Source organism: Myotis nattereri (genome assembly GCF_964212035.1).
Source record: "Myotis nattereri genome assembly, chromosome: X".
NCBI lineage: Eukaryota > Metazoa > Chordata > Mammalia > Chiroptera > Vespertilionidae > Myotis > Myotis nattereri.
The window spans coordinates 79,006-94,241 of record NC_138078.1 but is presented as its reverse complement, the minus strand read 5'-3'; the positions used below and the strand labels follow the sequence as shown (position 1 = coordinate 94,241).

The following is a 15,236-nucleotide window of genomic DNA, read 5'->3' as shown; positions in this document are numbered from 1 at the left end:
TATGTCCCGGAGATTAAGCCCGTAAATCCCCCGCGTCCGCACCGGCCTGTTCTGTGTCTCATCCGTCAGCTCGGTGCTGGGCCGGGGAGCTGGGCTCGGCCTCTCTGCTGGGTCCCTGCCTTTCCCGCCAGCGCTCACCCCGGTGCCGGGTGCCGGGCGGCTCAGGGTCCTCGCAGGTCCCACCACCCACCCTCTCAGCGTGGGGTGGGGGCCGTGCTAGCAACGTCCACGTCTCCGCCTGCCCTGTGGGGGTCTGTACACAGATGGGGTTACACACCGATAACCCACCCTATGTTGGAAATACCGGGCCCAACACTCAGTGATTGAGCATCAACCTAGGAACCAGGAGGTCACGGTTCGATTCCCGGTCAGGGCACAGGCCCGGGTTACGGGCTCGATCCCCAGCAGGGGGCGTGCGGGAGGCGGCTGACCCATGTCTCTCCCTCTCCCTCTGAAAGCAATAAACCACCCATATCTGTATCTGTAAAAGCCTAACGTGCAAAGTGTCCCCTCGGGCGTTCGACCAACCAGGAGTCTGATCGCTTGCTATGTCGTGTGCTGACCACCAGGGGGCAGCACGGACCGAAGGAAGTCCCGGCCAGCAGCCGCTAGGGACCTGCCCGTGCGCGAATTTTGTGCACTGGGCCATCCTGACCCGGGCCCCCGCCCGCTGGAGCCCTGGGCGCCTGTGCCTGTCCCGCCGCCGGCCGCATGTGTATGTATGTTACTTTCTCGTGGCTGATCACCCCCGTCTCCACCCGCTCCCTGGCTCCGTCCCTCTGCAGTTCGGGCCTCCCGTTGGGAGTATTTGCTCCAGCCGGAGGCACAGCCCTAGCATTTCCGTGGATCGGTGTCTGCTGATGGCAGACTCCCTCTTTCCTGTTTGCTTTTAGTTCTTTGTGCCTTTTCTCTGCTGTGCGCATCCTTCCCAGCTCCTCTCACGGCAGGTGGAGGGCCAGGTGGGCAGCCCTCCCTCCGGCTTCTTGGACCTGTTGCTTCTGTCGGAAAATCGTTTGCTCCTTGGATGGGATCCTCTTTTTGTTTCATTTTATTGTGGCTGTTTTTCTTTCTTTTTTTAAAATATATTTTTATTGATTCCAGAGAGGGAGGGAGAGGGAGAGAGAGAGAAACATCCACGATGAGAGAGGCTCATCGATCGGCTGCCTCCTGCACGCCCCCCACTGAGGATGGAGCCCGCAACCCGGGCCTGTGCCCTGACCGGGAATCTAGCCGTGGCTCCTGGTTCCTAGGTCGACGCTAACCACTGATCAACCTTGGCAGGTGGCACTCACTCTCTGAGCTCAGGTGTGTCCGGTCAGGTGTGTCCGCTCCTGTGGTCCCCTCACCTGTGTCAGCTCAGGTGCATGGCTCCGTTCTCGTGGCAGATCCTGGCCAGGTGGATTTGGCGCGTGCACTTGCAGATGGCTCCGCACCCCCCATCGCGCATCCGTGTGGAGGAGTCTCCCGCCCAGGTTCTGACCGAGGTGTCACCTGTCTTCCTCGCAGGTTCAGACGAAGAAGGAGGAGCCCCGGCCGCCGGCCGCCAGCCAGAGCATCCCCGCCTTCTACTTCCCCCGGGGCCGCCCGCAGGGCACGGCGGACAGCGACGCCATCATCGCCAGGATCGAGCGGACCTTCGCCCAGTTCCCGCACGAGCGGGCCACCATGGAGGACATGGGCAAAGTGGCCAAGGTGGGTCCCCACGGCTGGTGCAGCCTGTTCATGGCTGTGCCTCCTCACGGCCGGGCTGGGGTCTGAGCCCTGCCCGCATCAGGCCTTCAGCCAACACGCAGGACCTGGCGTGAGTTTTATCTAAAAACGGGAGGGCAGACGCGCCGGTTCTGACCCGGACACGGGAGGGCAGACGCGCCGGTTCTGACCCGGACACGGGAGGGCAGACGCGCCGGTTCTGACCCGGACACGGGAGGGCAGACGCGCCGGTTCTGACCCGGACACGGGAGGGCAGACGCGCCGGTTCTGACCCGGACACGGGAGGGCAGACGCGCCGGTTCTGACCCGGACACGGGAGGGCAGACGCACCCGTTCTGACCCGGACACGGGAGAGCAGACGCGCCCGTTCTGTCCCAGACACGGGAGGGCAGACGCACCCGTTCTGTCCCGGACACGGGAGGGCAGACGCGCCCGTTCTGTCCCGGACACGGGAGGGCAGACGCGCCCGTTCTGTCCCGGACACGGGAGGGCAGACGCGCCCGTTCTGTCCCGGACACGGGAGGGCAGACGCGCCCGTTCTGTCCCGGACACGGGAGGGCAGACGCGCCCGTTCTGTCCCGGACACGGGAGGGCAGACGCGCCCGTTCTGTCCCGGACACGGGAGGGCAGACGCGCCCGTTCTGTCCCGGACACGGGAGGGCAGACGCGCCCGTTCTGTCCCGGACACGGGAGGGCAGACGCGCCCGTTCTGTCCCGGACACGGGAGGGCAGACGCGCCCGTTCTGTCCCGGACACGGGAGGGCAGACGCGCCCGTTCTGTCCCGGACACGGGAGGGCAGACGCATCGGTGCCCCTCCCCCTGTGGGGAGGGTGACGTTCATGGCTCTCAGGGAGGTCCCTGAGCTCCCAGGCCTGTCTGCCATCCTGACCCCGGCCCCCCGCCTGCTGGAGCTCTGGGCGCGTGAACGGGGACCTCCCTCCACGCGTGTGATTGTTGCTGCGCCCGGATCTGTCACACTGTGCGTCGTCTTGGGGTTGGGCTTTCCTTCCAGCCGCGTGGACGTGCGGACGCAGCAGGTTCTTCAGCGTCTGCGCTGTCCCTGGGGGACCACCCGGCCGACCTCCTTCCCGGGTGCCTGTGCTGCAGGGAGCCGTGTGCCGGCCCCTCGGCGTTTGTCTGCGGCTCAGCTGGAGGTGCAGCCCTCACCTCCCTCCTCAGGCAGGTTCCTCACGTGTCGCCTGAGCCCAGCGCGTGCGGGTCCACCCCTGCTTCCCTCTCCTGTGCCCTGTGTCTGTCTCGGTGACCTCTGTGAGGTCACGGTGGTCCACTCACCCTGACCCGTGTTGTCACGGTGACCGTCCGTGTGAGGTCATGGGGGTCCAGACTCACCCTGACCCGTGTTGTCACGGTGACCGTCCGTGTGAGGTCATGGTGGGTCCGGACTCACCCTGACCCATGTTGTCACGGTGCCTCCTGCACGCCCCCTGCTGGGGATGGAGCCCACCACCCAGGCCTGTGCCCTGACCGGGGATCGAACCCTGACCTCCTGGTTCCTAGGTCGGTGCTCGGCCACTGAGCCACCCGGCCGGCCTGTGGTGCCTTTTATGTCCCCGTCCGCACCGCACTCGGGCTGCATCCCGCGGCTCCTGTTGGCGGGAGTGGAAGCCTGGAGATTCCGGCTGTTCATCGACCGGGGGAACCTCCCGTCCTCCCCCACCCGCCAGCATCGTGTGTGTGTGTGTGTGTGTGTGTGTGTGTGTGTGTGTGAGTGTGCGTGGGGGGGGGGCTCACTCCTGCCCCGGCCTCCTCCCGAACATCATGTGTGTGTGTGTGTGTGTGTGTGTGTGTGTGAGTGTGCGTGGGGGGGGGGGGCTCACTCCTGCCCCGGCCTCCTCCCGAACATCGTGTGTGTGTGTGTGTGTGTGTGTGTGTGTGTGAGTGTGCGTGGGGGGGGGCCTCACTCCTGCCCCGGCCTCCTCCCGAACATCATGTGTGTGTGTGTGTGTGTGTGTGTGTGTGTGTGTGTGTGTGAGTGCGCGTGGGGGGGCTCACTCCTGCCCCTCGTCAGGTGACGCCCCTCCCGGCCCCGGCTGCTGGCGTTTGCCCCGGGAAGGACGCTGTGTCTGTGAGGGGCTCCGCCGGGGCCCGGTGTCCGTCTGATTCTGCCGAGTCGTGGACGGACTCCCAGGACCCGGTCCCCTCGGGGTCCAGCCGACCTGCCTTCCGGCAGCGAGTGCCTGGTCAGCGGTGACCCCTCCCCGTGCTGCCGGTTCTGCGTCTGCGTTCACGATACCGGTTCCCAGCTGCCTGGCGTATCCTTCGTCTGGTCTGGTTTCCACGGCGATGGGAGCTAACAGCCTGCGGCAGCGGCTACACCTCACACCATCGCCCAGACCCTGTGCCCGTGGCTGACGGGAGCCGTGGGGGGGGAGGGGGCATCACCGGCCATGGACAGTGACCTGTGCGGCGAGGAGCTCGCGTGGGGAGGGTCCCTCCTTTTCACAGCTGTCAGCTGTGGCGGTGACGCTGCCGTGGAGCTTGTGTGTGATATGTCACGCCGTGTGCGAGCGTCCCGGGAGTGTGTTCTGTAAGGAGGGTCCCGCGTCCCGGGAGCGTGTTCTGTAAGGAGGGTCCCGCGTCCCGGGAGCGTGTTCCGTAAGGAGGGTCCCGCGTCCCGTGAGCGTGTTCTGTAAGGAGGGTCCCGCGTCCCGGGAGTGTGTTCTGTAAGGAGGGTACCGCGTCCCGGGAGCGTGTTCTATAAGCAGGTCCCGCGTCCCGGGAGCGTGTTCTGTAAGCAGGTCCCGCATCCCGGGAGCGTGTTCTGTAAGCAGGTCCCGCGTCCCGGGAGCGTGTCCTGTAAGGAGGGTCCCGCATCCCGGGAGCGTGTTCTGTAAGGAGGGTCCCGCGTCCCGTGAGCGTGTTCTGTAAGGAGGTCCCGCGTCCCGGGAGCGTGTCCTGTAAGGAGGGTCCCGTATCCCGGGAGCGTGTTCTGTAAGGAGGGTCCCGCGTCCCGGGAGCGTGTTCTGTAAGCAGGTCCCGCGTCCCGGGAGCGTGTTCTGCAAGCAGGTCCCGCGTCCCGGGAGCGTGTTCTGTAAGGAGGGTCCCGCGTCCCGGGAGCGTGTTCTGTAAGGAGGGTCCCGCGTCCCGGGAGCGTGTCCTGTAAGGAGGGTCCCGCGTCCCGGGAGCGTGTTCTGTAAGGAGGGTCCCGCGTCCCGGGAACGTGTCCTGTAAGGAGGGTCCCGGTCCCGGGAGCGTGTTCTGTAAGGAGGTCCCGCGTCCCGGGAACGTGTCCTGTAAGGAGGGTCCCGCGTCCCGGGAGCGTGTCCTGTAAGGAGGTCCCGCGTCCCGGGAACGTGTCCTGTAAGGAGGGTCCCGCGTCCCGGGAGCGTGTCCTGTAAGGAGGGTCCCGCGTCCCGGGAGCGTGTTCTGTAAGGAGGTCCCGCGTCCCCGGAACGTGTCCTGTAAGGAGGGTCCCGCGTCCCGGGAGCGTGTCCTGTAAGGAGGGTCCCGCGTCCCGGGAGCGTGTCCTGTAAGGAGGGTACCTCGTCCCGGGAGCGTGTTCCGTAAGGAGGGTCCCGCGTCCCGTGAGCGTGTTCTGTAAGGAGGGTCCCGCGTCCCGGGAGTGTGTTCTGTAAGGAGGTCCCGCGTCCCGGGAGCGTGTTCTGTAAGGAGGTCCCGCGTCCCGGGAGCGTGTTCTGTAAGCAGGTCCTGCATCCCGGAAGCGTGTTCTGTAAGGAGGGTCCCGCGTCCCGTGAGCGTGTTCTGTAAGGAGGTACCTCGTCCCGGGAGCGTGTTCTGTAAGGAGTGTCCCGCGTCCCGGGAGCGTGTCCTGTAAGGAGGGTCCCGCATCCCGGGAGCGTGTTCTGTAAGCAGGGTCCCGCGTTCCGGTAGCGTGTCCTGTAAGGAGTGTCCCGCGTCCCGGTAGCGTGTCCTGTAAGGAGGGTCCCGCGTCCCGGGAGCGTGTCCTGTAAGGAGGGTCCCGTATCCCGGGTGCGTGTTCTGTAAGGAGGGTCCCGCGTCCCGTGAGCGTGTTCTGTAAGGAGTGTCCCGCGTCCCGGGAGCGTGTCCTGTAAGGAGGGTCCCGCGTCCCGGGAGCGTGTTCTGTAAGGAGTGTCCCGCGCCCCGGGAGCGTGTTCTGTAAGCAGGTCCCGCGTCCCGGGAGCGTGTTCTGTAAGCAGGTCCCGCGTCCCGGGAGCGTGTCCTGTAAGGAGGGTCCCGCGTCCCGGAAGCGTGTTCTGTAAGGAGTGTCCCGCGCCCCGGGAGCGTGTTCTGTAAGCAGGTCCCGCGTCCCGGGAGCGTGTTCTGTAAGCAGGTCCCGCGTCCCGGGAGCGTGTCCTGTAAGGAGGGTCCCGCATCCCGGGAGCGTGTTCTGTAAGGAGGTCCCGCGTCCCGGGAACGTGTCCTGTAAGGAGTTCCCGCGTCCCGGGAGCGTGTTCAGTAAGCAGGTCCCGCGTCCCGGGAGCGTGTCCTGTAAGGAGGGTCCCGCGTCCCGGGAGCGTGTTCTGTAAGCAGGTCCCGCGTCCCGGGAGCGTGTTCTGTAAGGAGGTCCCGCGTCCCGGGAGCGTGTTCTGTAAGCAGGTCCCGCGTCCCGGGAGCGTGTTCTGTAAGCAGGTCCCGCGTCCCGGGAGCGTGTCCTGTAAGGAGGGTCCCGCGTCCCGGGAGCGTGTTCTGTAAGCAGGTCCCGCGTCCCGGGAACGTGTCCTGTAAGGAGTTCCCGCGTCCCGGGAGCGTGTTCAGTAAGCAGGTCCTGCGTCCCGGGAGCGTGTCCTGTAAGGTGGGTCCCGCGTCCCGGGAGCGTGTCCTGTAAGGAGGGTCCCGCGTCCCGGGAGCGTGTTCTGTAAGGAGTGTCCCGCGCCCCGGGAGCTTGTTCTGTAAGCAGGTCCCGCGTCCCGGGAGCGTGTTCTGTAAGCAGGTCCCGCGTCCCGTGAGCGTGTTCTGTAAGGAGTGTCCCGCGTCCCGGGAGCGTGTCCTGTAAGGAGGGTCCCGCGTCCCGGGAGCGTGTTCTGTAAGCAGGTCCCGCGTCCCGGGAACGTGTCCTGTAAGGAGTTCCCGCGTCCCGGGAGCGTGTTCAGTAAGCAGGTCCTGCGTCCCGGGAGCGTGTCCTGTAAGGTGGATCCCGCGTCCCGGGAGCGTGTCCTGTAAGGAGGGTCCCGCGTCCCGGGAGCGTGTTCTGTAAGGAGTGTCCCGCGCCCCGGGAGCGTGTTCTGTAAGCAGGTCCCGCGTCCCGGGAGCGTGTTCTGTAAGCAGGTCCCGCGTCCCGTGAGCGTGTTCTGTAAGGAGTGTCCCGCGTCCCGGGAGCGTGTCCTGTAAGGAGGGTCCCGCGTCCCGGGAGCGTGTTCTGTAAGGAGTGTCCCGCGCCCCGGGAGCGTGTTCTGTAAGCAGGTCCCGCTTCCCGGGAGCGTGTTCTGTAAGCAGGTCCCGCGTCCCGGGAGCGTGTCCTGTAAGGAGGGTCCCGCGTCCCGGGAGCGTGTTCTCTAAGGAGGTCCCGCGTCCCGGGAGCGTGTTCTGTAAGCAGGTCCCGCGTCCCGGGAGCGTGTTCTGTAAGCAGGTCCCGCGTCCCGGGAGCGTGTCCTGTAAGGAGGGTCCCGCGTCCCGGGAGCGTGTTCTGTAAGCAGGTCCCGCGTCCCGGGAGCGTGTTCAGTAAGCAGGTCCCGCGTCCCGGGAGCGTGTCCTGTAAGGAGGGTCCCGCGTCCCGGGAGCGTGTTCTGTAAGCAGGTCCCGCGTCCCGGGAGCGTGTTCTGTAAGGAGGTCCCGCGTCCCGGGAGCGTGTTCTGTAAGCAGGTCCCGCGTCCCGGGAGCGTGTTCTGTAAGGAGGTCCCGCGTCCCGGGAGCATGTTCTGTAAGGAGGTCCCGCGTCCCGGGAGCGTGTTCTGTAAGCAGGTCCCGCGTCCCGGGAACGTGTTCTGTAAGCAGGTCCCGCGTCCCGCGAGCGTGTTCTGTAAGCAGGTCCCGCGTCCCGGGAGCGTGTTCTGTAAGGAGGGTCCCGCGTCCCGGGAGCGTGTTCTGTAAGGAGGTCCCCGCGTCCCGGGAGCGTGTTCTGTAAGGAGGTCCCGCGTCCCGGGAGCGTGTTCTGTAAGGAGGGTCCCGCGTCCCGGGAGCGTGTTCTGTAAGGAGGTCCCCGCGTCCCGGGAGTGTGTTCTGTAAGGAGGGTCCCGCGTCCCGGGAGCGTGTTCTGTAAGGAGGGTCCCGCGTCCCGGGAGCGTGTTCCGTAAGGAGGGTCCCGCGTCCCGTGAGCGTGTTCTGTAAGGAGGGTCCCGCGTCCCGGGAGTGTGTTCTGTAAGGAGGGTACCGCGTCCCGGGAGCGTGTTCTGTAAGCAGGTCCCGCGTCCCGGGAGCGTGTTCTGTAAGCAGGTCCCGCGTCCCGGGAGCGTGTTCTGTAAGGAGGGTCCCGCGTCCCGGGAGCGTGTTCTGTAAGGAGGTCCCCGCGTCCCGGGAGCGTGTTCTGTAAGGAGGGTCCCGCGTCCCGGGAGCGTGTTCTGTAAGGAGGGTCCCGCGTCCCGGGAGCGTGTTCTGTAAGGAGGGTCCCGCGTCCCGGGAACGTGTTCTGTAAGCAGGTCCCGCGTCCCGGGAGCGTGTTCTGTAAGCAGGTCCCGCGTCCCGGGAGCGTGTTCTGTAAGGAGGGTCCCGCGTCCCGGGAGCGTGTTCTGTAAGGAGGTCCCCGCGTCCCGGGAGCGTGTTCTGTAAGGAGGTCCCGCGTCCCGGGAGCGTGTTCTGTAAGGAGGTCCCCGCGTCCCGGGAGTTTGTTCTGTAAGGCGGGTCCCGCGTCCCGGGAACGTGTTCTGTAAGGAGGGTCCCGCGTCCCGGGAACGTGTTCTGTAAGGAGGTCCCGCGTCCCGGGAGCGTGTTCTGTAAGCAGGTCCCGCGTCCCGGGAGCGTGTTCTGTAAGCAGGTCCCGCGTCCCGGGAGCGTGTTCTGTAAGGAGGGTCCCGCGTCCCGGGAGCGTGTTCTGTAAGGAAGGTCCTGCATCCCAGGGTGACCGCCCGTGTGACCCTGTGGTCACCCCACAGGACCGCACCCCGTCACTGTCAGGTGTGGGGAGTCCTGTGCGGCCACGTCATCGCCGTCATGTTGCTCCTGTGACGAATCGTCACGGAAATATCTGAGATGCGGGATGGTCTCAGGCGACCCCTGGGAAAGGGTCGTTCGACCCCCAAAGGGGCCGTGACCCACAGGTTGAGAACCGCGGGCCTGGTCCACCGGTGGACACTCAGGCTCTTCCTTCTCGTCTGACGTCCGATCCGGAGGCTCCTGCCCCGGGGCCCTCCCTCCCGGGTCCTCGTTTCTGCTCCGAGTGCCCCGCCTGCTGGACGGGTCCCTCCGGCCTCTCCCAGCCCAGGGGTCACTGTGACTCGTCCCATGAATCTGCCCTCGTCGTTGTCAGCCTCTCTCTGGCTAATTCTCACCCGAGTCTGTTTTCCATCGAGTTTTTAGAGCGTGGAAGTGACGGGGGGGGGGGGGGGGGGAGGACATCATGTGACAGACAGTGATCAGCTGCCTCCCACACGCACCGCGACCGGGGCCAGGGGTCAAATGCCCCGTGTGGGACCTGCACACCAGGCCCCGCGCCCTCGGCTGCGTCTGGGTTCATCCGTGTCCCCGTGGGACCTGCTGCGTGTCCCGGAGGTGGGAGTCCCGGTTGCCGAGGGCTGTGCCTCACGTGGGCGGGGGGAGGGTCTGCAGACGGGGGAGGCGGACCATCATACATGTTTGCGTGTGGACCTCAGTCCATGGAGAAGTGTGTGTGTCCTCCCCACCCCCCGTTGCCTGGCGGCTTCACACACCTCCTGACCACGTGTGGGGCCGGGTCCCGCCCTGGCTGTGGGGGCGGGTGGGTTGCCCCCCATCCTGGCCCCACCAGACCAGGGACTGAACCGCTGCCTGTGCCGAGCCCGACCTCCACCCGCCCAGCCCCGGGCAGGACAGCCGATTCCACACGTGACTGTGAGCGGGCACAGGGGGCACAGGGGGCACGGAGAGATGCAGGGAAGGGGGCGGTCCCCATGCGCAGCCTCTGCCCCGGGCCTGGGGGTGCGCCCCCCCCCTCCTGGCCTCCAGGCCCCGGCGGAGCCCTGACCCGCGGGCTGTCGGCCGTGGCTCCCTCCCGTGGACCCTGCCGTCTGCCTGTCTCTCCTGTCCGCCGTCAGCCTCCCACCTTCTCTTGCTGTTGTGAGAAGCTGGACGGTGGGTGTCCCCCCTTTCCTAGTCCTGCACCCCAGTCCCAGCCTCAGTCCTGGCTGCGTCCGTCCGCGAGGTGTGATGCGCAGTGTCTCCATCCTCACAGCCGCCTGCCCTGGGCCCGCCGGGGTCCATGCTGCCCTGCTCGTCTGTCCCCGAGGGGGGCGGGGTGCGTCCCCGCATCACGTGACCATCTGGGCCGCCCCGTGCGGGGTGGGGGGGGTGCGGAGGAGCGCTCACACACACCACCCCCCCCTCCCCCGCAGGCCTGCGGCTGCCCGCTGTACTGGAAGGGGCCGCTCTTCTGTGCCGCCGGCGGAGAGCGCACAGGCTCCGTCTCCGTCCACAAGTTCGTGGCCATGTGGAGAAAGTGAGTGCGCGCCTCTTCCGGGCGGGGCGGGGCCTCTTCCGGGCGGGGCGGGGCCTCTTCCGGGCGGGGCGGGGCGGAGGTGGGATGGGCTGGGGAGGGGGAGAGGAGGGGAGGGGGCCCAGGCCAGCCCTCCGTCGGGGCCCCTCCTGCTGGGCGGGTGGCGAGGACGGGCGGCGCTGGACGCCCAGGAGTGAGGACAGGCCGCCCTCTGCCCAGGATCCTGCAGAACTGCCACGACGAGGCCACGCGGTTCGTGCACCTGCTCATGAGCCCGGGCTGCAACTACCTGGTGCAGGAGGACTTCGTCCCCTTCCTGCAGGTGGGTCCTCCCCGGCCTCACCCCGGGCCCGCACCCCGTGCCCACACCCGCACGCACCCCACCCCGTGCCCGCACCCCGTGCACACACCCCACCCCGTGCCCGCACCCCGTGCCCGCATCCACACCACGCGCCTCCCCCTTCTCCCGTGCGCTCAGCGCGCAGACCACACAGGCTGGGAGCCGGGCTCCCCCTCGGGCCCCCCCCTCGTGCTGCCAGGGTGGAGTGTGGGAGCTGGCTCAGGGACAGCCCCTCAAACGTCATGTGGACGGAGGGCACACACGTCCCCCCAAACCCTGACCTGTGGGCTGGTGTCCGTGGGAGGAGGGAGGAGGGCGTGGCTCGCTCCCTGAACCAGGTCGCGGGGTCAGAGGACGTGGCTGAGCAGATGCTGCTGCTGCTGGGGTCCAGGGCCGTGTCGGGGTGCACGGGGTGTCCCTGGGACTAGTTCTCCTATGGGGGGGTCTCCTGGGGGAGGGGTGGCCCCTGTGTGTCCACGAGCTCGACAGGGAGTGAGAGGTGCTTCCCTAGCCCGTCCGGCTCTCGGCCTGTGGACCCCGTGGTCTTTCCCCATCACGTCTGTGACGGCAGCGGGCACACTGCTGGGGGGGGCGGTGCAGGGCGCGGGTGGCCTGTGGGAGCCCCGGGGGGGGGGGGGAGTGGGGGATTGTGGGGGCTCTGGGTGCCTCATGCCGGCACCGTCTCCTGCAGGACGTGGTGAACACGCACCCGGGCCTGGCGTTCCTGAAGGCGGCGTCGGAGTTCCACTCGCGCTACATCACCACCGTGAGTGCCGGGGCGCCCCCCAGTGAGCGAGGACCTGGTGCACGGCGTCTGTCCCCGCCAAGGCCGTCCAGTGAGGAGGGCGGGCCTCCGGGCCCCCAGCACCGGGCTCAGCGGGCTCTCCCCGGGCTCAGCGGGCTCTACCCGGGCTCAGCGGGCTCTCCCCGGGCTCAGCGGGCTCTCCCCGGGCTCAGCGGGCTCAGCGGGCTCTCCCCGGGCTCCCCGGGCTCAGCGGGCTCTCCCCGGGCTCCCCGGGCTCAGTGGGCTCTCCCCGGGCTCCCCGGGCTCAGCGGGCTCTCCCCGGGCTCAGCGGGCTCTCCCCGGGCTCCCCGGGCTCAGCGGGCTCTCCCCGGGCTCCCCGGGCTCAGCGGGCTCTCCCCGGGCTCCCCGGGCTCAGCGGGCTCTCCCCGGGCTCCCCGGGCTCAGCGGGCTCTCCCGGGCTCCCCGGGCTCAGCGGGCTCTCCCCGGGCTCCCCGGGCTCAGCGGGCTCTCCCCGGGCTCAGCGGGTCTCCCCGGGCTCAGTGGGCTCTCCCCGGGCTCCCCGGGCTCAGCGGGCTCTCCCCGGGCTCCCCGGGCTCAGTGGGCTCTCCCCGGGCTCAGTGGGCTCTCCCCGGGCTCCCCGGGCTCAGTGGGCTCTCCCCGGGCTCAGCGGGTCTCCCCGGGCTCAGTGGGCTCTCCCCGGGCTCAGTGGGCTCTCCCCGGGCTCCCCGGGCTCAGCGGGCTCTCCCCGGGCTCAGCGGGCTCTCCCCGGGCTCAGTGGGTCTCCCCGGGCTCAGTGGGCTCTCCCCGGGCTCAGCGGGCTCTCCCCGGGCTCAGCGGGCTCCCCGGGCTCAGCGGGCTCTCCCCGGGCTCAGTGGGCTCTCCCCGGGCTCAGTGGGCTCTCCCCGGGCTCAGCGGGCTCTCCTCGGGCTCAGCGGGTCTCCCCGGGCTCAGTGGGCTCTCCCCGGGCTCCCCGGGCTCAGTGGGCTCTCCCCGGGCTCAGCGGGCTCTCCCCGGGCTCAGCGGGCTCTCTCCGGGCTCCCCGGGCTCAGCGGGCTCTCCCCGGGCTCAGCGGGCTCTCCCCGGGCTCAGTGGGCTCTCCCCGGGCTCAGCGGGCTCCCCGGGCTCAGCGGGCTCTCCCCGGGCTCAGTGGGCTCTCCCCGGGCTCAGTGGGCTCTCCCCGGGCTCAGCGGGCTCTCCCCGGGCTCCCCGGGCTCAGCGGGCTCCCCGGGCTCAGCGGGCTCTCCCCGGGCTCAGCGGGCTCTCCCCGGGCTCAGTGGGCTCTCCCCGGGCTCAGCGGGCTCTCCCCGGGCTCCCCGGGCTCAGTGGGCTCTCCCCGGGCTCCCCGGGCTCAGTGGGCTCTCCCCGGGCTCCCCGGGCTCAGTGGGCTCTCCCCGGGCTCAGTGGGCTCCCCAGGCTCAGCGGGCTCTCCCCGGGCTCAGCGGTCTCTCCCCAGGCTCAGCGGGCTCTCCCCAGGCTCAGCGGGTCTCCCCGGGCTCAGTGGGCTCAGTGGGCTCAGTGGGTCTCCCCGGGCTCAGCGGGCTCTCCCCGGGCTCAGTGGGCTCCGTGGGCTCAGCGGGCTCCGTGGGCTCAGCGGGCTCTCCCCGGGCTCAGTGGGCTCCGTGGGCTCAGCGGGCTCTCCCCAGGCTCAGCGGGTCTCCCCGGGCTCAGCGGGCTCTCCCCGGGCTCAGTGGGCTCCGTGGGCTCAGTGGGCTCCGTGGGCTCAGCGGGCTCTCCCCGGGCTCAGTGGGCTCCGTGGGCTCAGCGGGCTCTCCCCGGGCTCAGTGGGCTCCGTGGGCTCAGTGGGCTCTCCCCGGGCTCAGTGGGCTCCGTGGGCTCAGCGGGCTCTCCCCGGGCTCAGCGGGCTCTCCCCGGGCTCCCCGGGCTCAGCGGGCTCTCCCCGGGCTCAGCGGGTCTCCCCGGGCTCAGTGGGCTCTCCCCGGGCTCCCCGGGCTCAGTGGGCTCTCCCCGGGCTCAGCGGGCTCTCCCCGGGCTCAGCGGGCTCTCCCCGGACTCCCCGGGCTCAGTGGGCTCTCCCCGGGCTCAGCGGGTCTCCCCGGGCTCAGTGGGCTCTCCCCGGGCTCCCCGGGCTCAGTGGGGTCTCCCCGGGCTCAGCGGGCTCTCCCCGGGCTCAGTGGGCTCTCCCCGGGCTCAGTGGGCTCTCCCCGGGCTCAGCGGGCTCTCCCCGGGCTCAGTGGGCTCTCCCCGGGCTCAGTGGGCTCCCCAGGCTCAGCGGGCTCTCCCCGGGCTCAGCGGTCTCTCCTCAGGCTCAGCGGGCTCTCCCCGGGCTCAGCGGTCTCCCCGGGCTCAGTGGGCTCTCCCCGGGCTCAGTGGGCTCCCCAGGCTCAGCGGGCTCTCCCCGGGCTCAGCGGTCTCTCCCCAGGCTCAGCGGGCTCTCCCCAGGCTCAGCGGGTCTCCCCGGGCTCAGTGGGCTCAGTGGGCTCAGTGGGTCTCCCCGGGCTCAGCGGGCTCTCCCCGGGCTCAGTGGGCTCAGTGGGCTCAGTGGGTCTCCCCGGGCTCAGTGGGCTCTCCCCGGGCTCAGTGGGCTCTCCCCGGGCTCAGTGGGCTCAGTGGGCTCAGTGGGTCTCCCCGGGCTCAGTGGGCTCTCCCCGGGCTCAGTGGGCTCTCCCCGGGCTCAGTGGGCTCAGTGGGCTCAGTGGGTCTCCCCGGGCTCAGTGGGCTCTCCCCGGGCTCAGTGGGCTCTCCCCGGGCTCAGTGGGCTCAGCGGCTCTCCCCGGGCTCAGTGGGCTCTCCCCGGGCTCAGTGGGCTCTCCCCGGGCTCAGTGGGCTCAGTGGGCTCAGTGGGTCTCCCCGGGCTCAGTGGGCTCTCCCCGGGCTCAGTGGGCTCTCCCCGGGCTCAGTGGGCTCTCCCCGGGCTCAGTGGGCTCAGTGGGCTCAGTGGGTCTCCCCGGGCTCAGTGGGCTCTCCCCGGGCTCAGTGGGCTCTCCCCGGGCTCAGTGGGCTCAGTGGGCTCAGTGGGTCTCCCCGGGCTCAGTGGGCTCTCCCCGGGCTCAGTGGGCTCTCCCCGGGCTCAGTGGGTCTCCCCGGGCTCAGCGGGCTCTCCCCGGGCTCAGCGGGCTCTCCCCGGGCTCAGCGGGCTCTCCCCGGGCTCAGTGGGCTCTCCCCGGGCTCAGTGGGCTCTCCCCGGGCTCCGTGGGCTCAGCGGGCTCTGAGAGCCCGTGGTCCGGCCTCGTGTCCACAGTCAGCAGCGCCGTGAGCCCAGCCTCCTCCGCCCTCGTGTGGGGAGGCCGCCCCCTGCCCCCTGGTGCCTCCCGGCCTCCCGCAGGCCCTCCTCCCTGGCCGAGCCTCACGTGGGGAGCGGGCGCCCCCTGCGGGCACCGTGGTCCCTGCAGCCCCCGCGGCTGAGCTGCCCCCTCCCCCGCCCGCAGGTCATCCAGCGGATCTTCTACGCGGTCAACAGGTCCTGGTCCGGCAGGATCACCTGTGCCGAGCTCCGGAGGAGCTCCTTCCTGCAGGTGGGGCTGCGGGGGGTGGCGCACCCACCTGTCTGTCCACCCGTCTGTCTGTCCGTCCTTCCTTCCTGCAGGTGGGGCTGCGGGGCGGGTGGGGGGGGCGCACCCACCTGTCTGTCCACCCGTCTGTCTGTCCGTCCTTCCTTCCTGCAGGTGGGGCTGCGGGGTGGGGGGGGGGGGCGCACCCACCTGTCTGTCCGCCCGTTTGTCCACCCGTCTGTCCGTCCTTCCTTCCTGCAGGTGGGGCTGCGGGGTGGGGCGGGGGGCGCACCCACCTGTCTGTCCGCCCGTTTGTCCACCCGTCTGTCCGTCCTTCCTTCCTGCAGGTGGGGCTGCGGGGGGGGGGGGGCAGCACCCACCTGTCTGTCCACCCGTCTATCCACCTGTCTGTCTGTCCGTCCTTCCTTCCTGCAGGTGGGGCTGTGGGGAGGGGGGGGCGCACCCACCTGTCTGTCCACCCATCTGTC

General features: G+C 69.6%; 1 protein-coding gene across 1 annotated transcript in view; it reads left to right on the top strand.

The window, feature by feature from the left end:
- The window catches only part of LOC308511308 (serine/threonine-protein phosphatase 2A regulatory subunit B'' subunit beta-like), a 36,262-nt gene that overhangs the window by 10,734 nt on the left and 10,292 nt on the right, over positions 1 to 15,236 (top strand). Inside the window, exons 2-6 of the mRNA XM_081081344.1 lie at positions 1,507 to 1,692; positions 10,114 to 10,217; positions 10,434 to 10,536; positions 11,246 to 11,320; positions 14,686 to 14,772. Of these exons, the coding sequence (XP_080937470.1) occupies positions 1,507 to 1,692; positions 10,114 to 10,217; positions 10,434 to 10,536; positions 11,246 to 11,320; positions 14,686 to 14,772 (555 nt within the window). The remainder of the gene's footprint in view (positions 1 to 1,506; positions 1,693 to 10,113; positions 10,218 to 10,433; positions 10,537 to 11,245; positions 11,321 to 14,685; positions 14,773 to 15,236) is intronic.